This window comes from Galeopterus variegatus, unplaced genomic scaffold (assembly GCF_000696425.1).
Source record: "Galeopterus variegatus unplaced genomic scaffold, G_variegatus-3.0.2 Scaffold14341, whole genome shotgun sequence".
Taxonomy (NCBI): Eukaryota; Metazoa; Chordata; class Mammalia; order Dermoptera; family Cynocephalidae; genus Galeopterus; species Galeopterus variegatus.
Window position 1 is genome coordinate 20536 of NW_007740452.1, and position 8457 is coordinate 28992.

The 8457-nt window shown below is 39.4% G+C and overlaps 1 protein-coding gene across 1 annotated transcript; it reads left to right on the plus strand.

Annotated features, from left to right (window-relative positions):
* The first annotated feature begins 1555 nt into the window (after window positions 1-1555).
* LOC103581934 (olfactory receptor 7G2-like) lies at window positions 1556-2497 on the plus strand. The gene has a single exon (XM_008563645.1). The coding sequence runs from the start codon at window positions 1559-1561 to the stop codon at window positions 2495-2497; it is 939 nt and encodes a 312-aa protein (XP_008561867.1). The 5' UTR covers window positions 1556-1558.
* Window positions 2498-8457: the final 5960 nt, after the last annotated feature.

Sequence of the window (8457 nt, forward strand, 5' to 3'; positions counted from 1 at the left end):
ATGGATTTCAATTAGAGAAGGACGTGTGTCCACCCGTGCAAGGCATGTGACATGGGGAGGAGCAGGCACAGGTGGAGAGAAGTGGGTGGTGCACACCTGGCCTCACGGGGTCATGCAAGCACCAACCTGGATCCCTCCCTTCTAGAGTCTTGGTCCTTAAGGATTGGCAGTGTCCTGGGATCACAGTGACAATAAAATTCTTTGGCTAATGAGGAGTTTGGCTATGGAGCCTCTGGGGATACAGAGACTGCAATGTGCCTGTGACCACCTCACTTAATAGTCATTCCTCAGCAAAGCAGTCGCACACCTGAGCCTCGTCCAACATTGATCCCTCCTGCACAGTAGCCTGGTGCCTCACTCTGTCCTTCCTGAGGACACATCTTCTGAATGATACACTCAGGGAGGTCAAGCATTATCCCACAGGGACACCAGCCTGGTAACCTAAAATGCTTTGGTAAATGTTTGTAAATGAGGGCATATATTTTACTACAGGTTCATCGAGGGGAAGCTGGGAGGAGAGTACACACATCAGATGATTGGCATCAAGTCACCACGGGCCTCCTGCCTAATTGTCATCTTCACATCTGTCCTTGTACCTTTCTGTGATAATCAATTTACTCTCATCTACTAATCTTGTACCCAGTCCCTGCTATGATTAGGACCATATTTCTCTAGAGCAGAAATCTGCCTCTTCTAAAGCAGGATGACTGTCATAAAATTCTCTGTCATTTACTTGCAATCTTGCAGTGGGGAGGGCAGAAGGTTTGCTAAACTCCGCCTTCCCTTCCCTTGACATATCTTTGTATTGTCTCTGCGTCTTGGCTCTGATGTCTCGGAGGATCCAGACAGAATCTTCAAGCTGCCTCCTTAGTCCATCTGTTTTTCTTTACAAAATTACTGAATGTTTTAAATAATCAAATAGCACAGAGAGTTTAATTTAAAGAAGGGCCATCCTGTCACCCTTTCCAGACTTAAAAATTATTGATGTTCTGCTACATCAGATTCAGGTCTTTACTAAAGTAACAACACGGGATGCATACAGAAGGCACCCCTTATTTATTTATTTATTGGCTGGAACAAGCAGGATTTTATTTGTCTCGCAGAATAAGAAGTCAAGGATGTATCATCCCAAGAATACAGTCAGGGTTTCAGCCTGTTTCTGTTTCTCGGCTTTACCATCTTTACTGCATTACATTTGCCTTCTTGCTTAATATCTCATGGTTGCAAGATACAGTCATGGGTCACTTAACATCAGGGAAATGTTCTGAGAAATGCATCTTTAGGTGATTTCGCCATCGTGTGAACATCACAGATTGTACTTACACACACCTAGATGGCACAGCCTATTACACAATCACTCGATGTGGCCTCTTACTGACAACATTAGCTGTGGACTTTGCATGCTTGGGAGCCATGATGACCCCTTTTGAACTCCCCTTCACTGATCAGATTTTCTTCACAAGGTGGTGATTCCATCAGTTGATGCTTCACCTGCGGGACTACAAAATGTTTGATGATCTTGTCACCACCCCATATTTCCACCAGATTCATTAACAACATGGAAACCAGAAACCAAACAGCTGTTTCAGAATTTCTTCTCATGGAGGTGACAGAGGATCCAGAACTGCAGCCCCTCCTCTTCAGCCTGTTCCTGTCCATGTACCTGGTCACCGTCCTGGGAAATCTGCTCATCATCCTGGCTGTCATCTCTGACTCCCACCTCCACACCCCCATGTACTTCTTTCTCTCCAATCTGTCCTTTACTGACATCTCTCTAAGCACAGCCACCATCCCCAAAATGTTAATGAATATCCAAGCTCAGCATTCAAGCATCACTTACACAGGCTGCCTCACCCAGATCTATTTTGTCCTGGTTTTGTCCTGTTTGGAAAATTTTCTCCTAGGGTTGATGGCCTATGACCGCTATGTGGCCATTTGTCACCCCCTGAGATACACGGTCATCATGAACCCTCATCTTTGTATCCTGATGATTCTTCTCACCCTGTCTATTAGTGTTGTGAATTCTCTGCTGCACAGTCTGATGGTGCTGCGGCTGTCCTTCTGCACAGACCCAGAAATCCCCCTCTTCTTCTGTGAAGCTGTGCATGTCATAAAGCTCGCCTGTTCTGATACCCTCATCAATAATATTCTGATATATTTTGCAGCATGCGTGTTAGGTGGGATACCTCTCTCTGGAATCATTTTCTCTTATATTCACATTGTTTCTTCAGTTTTGAGAATGCCTTCATCAGGAGGAAGGTACAAAGCTTTTTCCACCTGTGGGTCTCACCTCTCAGTTGTTTCCTTATTCTATGGGACAAGTTTTGGAGTGTACTTTAGTTCTGCATTTACACACTCTTCCGGGAAGAGTGCAGTAGCTTCGATGATGTACACTGTGGTCACTCCCATGATGAACCCCTTCATCTACAGCCTGAGGAACACGGACGTGAAGGGAGCCTTGAGGAACCTCCTCAGTAGGAGATTTTCTTATCTGTGATGTGTCATCTGGATTGGCCTGGGTTACTAGAATGAGGCAAAGTGAGAGGAATAATGGGTAAGCCACAATGCCTTACTCTTTTGTCACCAAATTGTTATGAAAAGACTACATAATATAATGGCTAAGTGTGTTTAAAAATAAGGTTGAAACTGACTATCCCTTTGTATAACTGTTTTTTGGGGGGAGGTAGTTTCTGTGTTTCTGGCTAATACAGGGATCCAAACCCTTGACCTTGGTGTTATCGGCCCCACACTGTAACCAATGTATAAATTATTGATATTTTGAAAATGAATTCTGCTCTCTAAGCTCAGTTCTTCCATCATAGTCTACAGAAGTTGAACCTGAGGTGGGGATCTGCAATAGTTATTTTGTTCATCTTTAATATTTTTACATAATTGCCACAATGTTTACCAGGATCTAAAGAACAAAATATTTTCATAAGAAATACAATTGCCAGAGTAGTTGAAATAAATTATTTTTCAGACCTTTATAACTTTCTAGGACAATAATTTTGACTCAGGTTCCTTCAAATTGGCCTTAATGAATTTCTGTGCGTGTTACTAATTTACACATTTTACTTAGACTCTTCTAACTTTCCTAGTTTACTACATTATCCTGTCAATCATTATATTCATAAACTCCTTAATTCATCTTTGGATTGTCCAGCTCACAGCCAAGGATTCATGCTCCATATTCACAAAAGTCTCAAACCTCCTTTATATGCCTCTAATATGCATTCTTCTAGCTAGAGGAAATTTATTATGCTTTACTTAAGATAATGTATGTTTAAAGTTTGTTCACTCTTGAAAGCTCATCTAGGGAAATAGCAAGTTCCTATTTTATATATACTGCTATTTTAGGGAGTGTTCTCAGTAAAGGGAAACTGGGAGAAGTTAGATAGGTCAGGGATAGGATCCCTAGAGGGCTGAGGTCATAGGAGAGACCAGATTCTACCTGATTGCAAGGGTAGGATTATGTGAATTGCACTCCAAGGTTCACCTTACAGTCAGATATAGGGGATAAGATTTCACATTCCAATTTAGTAATTCCTGAGATTGGATACTGGTAAACTATCTGTACAGGGCAACATTAGCCTAAACTACACTCAGTTTAATCATCTATGAAACCGCTGTTTTTAGATTATCTCAGTGGTTTAAAGTATGTATGAAATAGTTGAACTTAATAAGTGAGGAATCTTTTCTATATAATAAGAGAAACCCTGATTATACTATACATTACAGAGCTCTGAAGGCCTTGTAATAAAAGAAAACTCTCACTCCTGTAGACTTTTATTACAAGAACTCCAGACCTAAGTAATGTATAGGAACAGGGTTGTAGGGATTCATTCCCTCCTCCATAAAGTGGCTTCATGCCCAGGCTGATTTCGCTCTTAGACCCAGATGTCTACACAGATGCAAGCGTTATATACAGACATCATGCTCAGAGACAGAAAACTGACTGTCCTTCTGTGGATCTGCTGTGAATAGAGTCTATTTATAATAGATATTTCTATAGTATCAACCAGTAGACATTCCTTTTGTTTTCATCACCGAAAATTGGATCATATACTCACTATTCATCTAATTTCTGGCTTAAGCAAAAAATTACTGCATGAGTCTGATGACTGTGAGAATCAGAAAATAACCATCTGGGGCATAATTCTTGTAGGGAAGTTCATGCCCATATGCACTACAAACACTTAGTATAATGCCTTGTACCGAGAGTAAGTACCTACTAATGTATAAATTGTACCATTGTATTTCATATCTTGCCTATAATCATAATATTGTAGTACTATTGGACTTACATACTTTTACCCCTTGCTTCAGCAATTAGAGTTTTTTCTTTCATTGTTATACTTATTATCTGCTTTCTTGTCCGAGTAATATAACAAAAATAAACAATTATTAGGTAGGCAGAGCAAAGGTTGATAATCTTCTGGCATCTTCTTTCTTTGAAATATTCTCACTGATTTATTTGTACAAACGTACCCAAGTTTCCACTTTTCTCCTTAATCATCTCATCTTGCTGTGTTTCTGGCTTATCTCTTTTGGAGTTCACACAGAAAAACATAAGTGAATAAAATTAATTGTATCAGTGAAGTCTTAGAGGATTGACTGCATACAGTCTTAGGGCTCTCATAAAAATTTTGTTAATTTTTCTTCATCAGTAAAATTATCCTATGGAGAAGTACTTTACTTTGAGAAGGAGATGCTGAGTGTAAGATGGGACAGGGGAAAAGGGAAGTTGGCAAGACTTGGGGCATCACTTTTCCCAAAAGCACAGCAGAAAGTGGGGCCATTAGCCAAACCATCTCTGTGAGTGTGGGCTGAAAATATAGGAGGTGTCAAAAGAGAATCAAAGCACTGGGTGGAAATCCTTTTGTTGTGGTTCTCATTGGAGGTCAAGGAGGTGGTTTTGTTTCCACCAAAACCTTTTGGAAATGGCTCCTTGACTGGAACTCATGGTATCTTCTCACACTGAATTTCCTCTATTGACGTTCACAGAAGAGCTGCAGAATAAATCACTTTAGACACTTTCTCATAGAGAGGGTTCTTGACCTCACCAGGGCAGACTGACATTGGATCCCTGAAAGATGTGCAAGATATGAGAATTTTTAAGAAACACTTTTGGAGATTTTGATGAACTTTGAAGTCTGAGATTCACAACCTTAATATTACAAGAAAATGGGAAGATATATTGAGGGTTAGGAATATAAAAGCCCTTTCCTTAATTTTACCTGTTAAATTATCGAATATGAAGTAGTCCATAAAATCTATTGGTAGTTCTGAGAGAATAGTAATGTAATAAAATCACATATATGTATCCAGGCATTAAAAATAAGGTAATGTTGTCAGCATAGAACCCACTGGAAGAATCTTCCTCTCACATCACTCTGATCCCTTCCAGTGGCAAACCCACTGTCATGAATCCTGTGTTTCTCATTTTCCTGTATGTTCCTCTTTATTTTCTATGAGGTTTTTCTCATTCTTTTTTATGACACAGTAGTATTCCATGGTGTATATATACCACAGGTTCCTTATCCAGTCATCCACTGATGGACATTTAGGTTTGTTCCATGTCTTGTCTATTGCAGCAAAAGAAAAAAAATAAACAAATGGGACTATATCAAACTAAAAAGCTTCTACACAGCAAAGGAAACGATCAACAGAGTAAAGTGACAACCTGCAGAGTGGGAGAAAATTTTTGCTAACTATGAATCCGACAAGGAATTAATATCCATAATATATATAGAACTCAAGCAATTATACAGTAAAAAAAAATAAAATAAAATAACCCAATCAAAAAATGGGCAAAGTAGCTGAATAGACAATTTTCAAAGGAAGACATACAAATGACCAACAGATGCATGAAAAAATGCTCAACATCGCTAGTCATCAAGGAAATGCAAATTAAAAGCATATTGAGATACCACCTCACCCCGGTTAGACTGGATATGATGAAAAACACGGTGAATAACAAATGCTGGTGAGGGTGTGGAGAGAAGGGGACACTCCTACACTGTTGGTGGGACTGTAAATTAGTACAACCACTATGGAAAACAGTATGGGGGTTTCTCAAACAACTAAAAATAGATCTTCCATATGATCCAGCAATCCCACTTCTGGGTATATACCCAGAGGCATGGAAATCATCATGTCGAATGCATACCTGCACTACCATGTTCATCGCAGCTCTGTTTACAGTATTTGATCTTATTTGTGCTATGAGAGTGGCAATAAGATTGAACATCATGTCTTATCATTCATTCACTCAAACTCATGAAGTTTGCTCTTTCCTTTGAAGATTCAGTGATATTCCATTGTATGTACATACCACATTTTTAACATACATTTATCCATTGATGGACACTGGGGATTCTTGCACCTCTTGAATATTGTGAATATCACGGCTATGAAGATGGGTGTACAATGTTTCTTAGAAACTTTGTTTTTTTTTTTTTCTTTTTGTCTTTTTTACTGACCGGTAACGGGATCGCAACCCTCGGTGTCGCGCCCGTACCGGGGACCGGCAATGGGATCACAACCCTTGGTGTTGCGCCCACACCACGCTCAGCCAGTGAGTGGGAACCTGTCTCCACATGGGAACCGAACCCTCGGCGGGAGCGCCGCCACACTCCCAAGCAGTGCACTCTCCAGTGCGCCACCAGGCCAGCCCAGAAACTTTGTTATTTTTAAAGTACATAATTTTATGTTCTTAATTTTGGAAAATGCAAAATATACATATGTATTACTCTTTTAGTTAATTTTAAAATTACTATTCAGTAAAACAAATTTTCTGTCTACTATTCTTTCTATTTGAATTAATGTATAGTATTGTAAACACTGTTGCAATCAGGACACAGAGAAGTTACACACTTCCAAGTAAACTCCTTTATGCAGCCTCTTTTTAGAAACCCTCACGTTTCTGAGCCAAATTATCTGCTCTCTGTCTTTAAATTTTGACTTTTTCCTAATGCCTTGAATGGAATCATATGTCACCAAGCCCTGAGTATGATTACTTATAGCAGCTCCATTCATAATGGATAAAAAAGAAACAATCCAAATGTCCTTATAGGGTGAATGAATAAATAAACTGTGATATATTATTACACTAGAATACTGTGTAGCATTAAAAAGGAATGAGGGACTGATACATGCAACAACTGGTATGAATATTAAAGGCAGTAATCTGAAATATAGAAGCCATACTCAAAAAGCAAACATTTATTTTCAAATTCTCATTATGCCACTCTATAAGAGTACTTTCATGTTCTGATTATTGATTTTGTAGGTTCACGCTATTAGGACCATTTTTCCGTCTGATTATTTAGATTTTGATATGCATATTCTATTTGAGCCACTAGGTTTTTCTCTTTTTTTTCATCTTTGGGCTCAGTCTTTTTCATCAGGCATGTTCACAATTGTCCTCACCAGTCACCAGTCCTCTAGTCTTGAATTCTATTTAATGACCGATTCCTGCTGCTTGGTGATATTAAGAATATTTTATCTTTTTTTGTTTTTTCATGAAGAGTAAGGGGATCACAAACCTTGGTGTGGTGTCACCCACACCGCGCTCACCCAGTGAGCGCACCGGCCAGTCCTATATAGGATCCGAACCTGCAGCGGGAGCGTCGCTGCGCTCCCAGCGCCACACTCTCCCAAGTGCGCCACGGGGCCGGCCCTTAAGAATATTTTTAAAATCCAGTTACCAAGTCACAAGGTAGATTGGTTCCATTTTCCCTTGGATGCTTTTTTCAAACTTTCAGCTGTTTTAAGTCTATAGCTACAAGCCCAAACAAGGTCCAAAGCCCTTGTGTTTTCTCACATTATTCAATAGGAAAACTTACCTGTGCCTTTGGTATTTGATATTGTTTATTTTTCATTGATCAGCTGTTTTAAGTCTATAGCTACAAGCCCAAACAAGGTCCAAAGCCCTTGTGTTTTCTCAAATTATTCAATAGGAAAACTTACCTGTGCCTTTGGTATTTGATATTGTTTATTTTTCATTGATTTTTTGTATTTCATTTATTATTTTTTGTGTTTGAGTGAATGGGGTTATAATGGTAAAGGATGACTTTTCAATGTCATCTTGTGTCATGGTAATATCAAAAAATTGTAGGTTAACAAATTTCATTCAGAAGTAGGTAACAAGATAGAAAAAAAATGGAGACAGCAAAGAGCAAAGAATATGTGGTCTGAATGAAAGTGAAGCCATTTGCCATAGATCCTCTCCCCACCTTAATGTAGAGCAAGTGGGAGATAAACTCCACCTTCCAGCTTCTCTCTGAGAATAGAAGAAACTGGAACAGGCATACAGCATTCTAACTTTTCCATGTTCATCTTGAAGGACTGGATTTTTATCTCACCTGTCTCAGGTCACTGATGGGACTTGGCACACTTTAATGTCCTGGGGCCATGAAGAACAATGACAGCATTTGGGACAGACACAAGCATTGG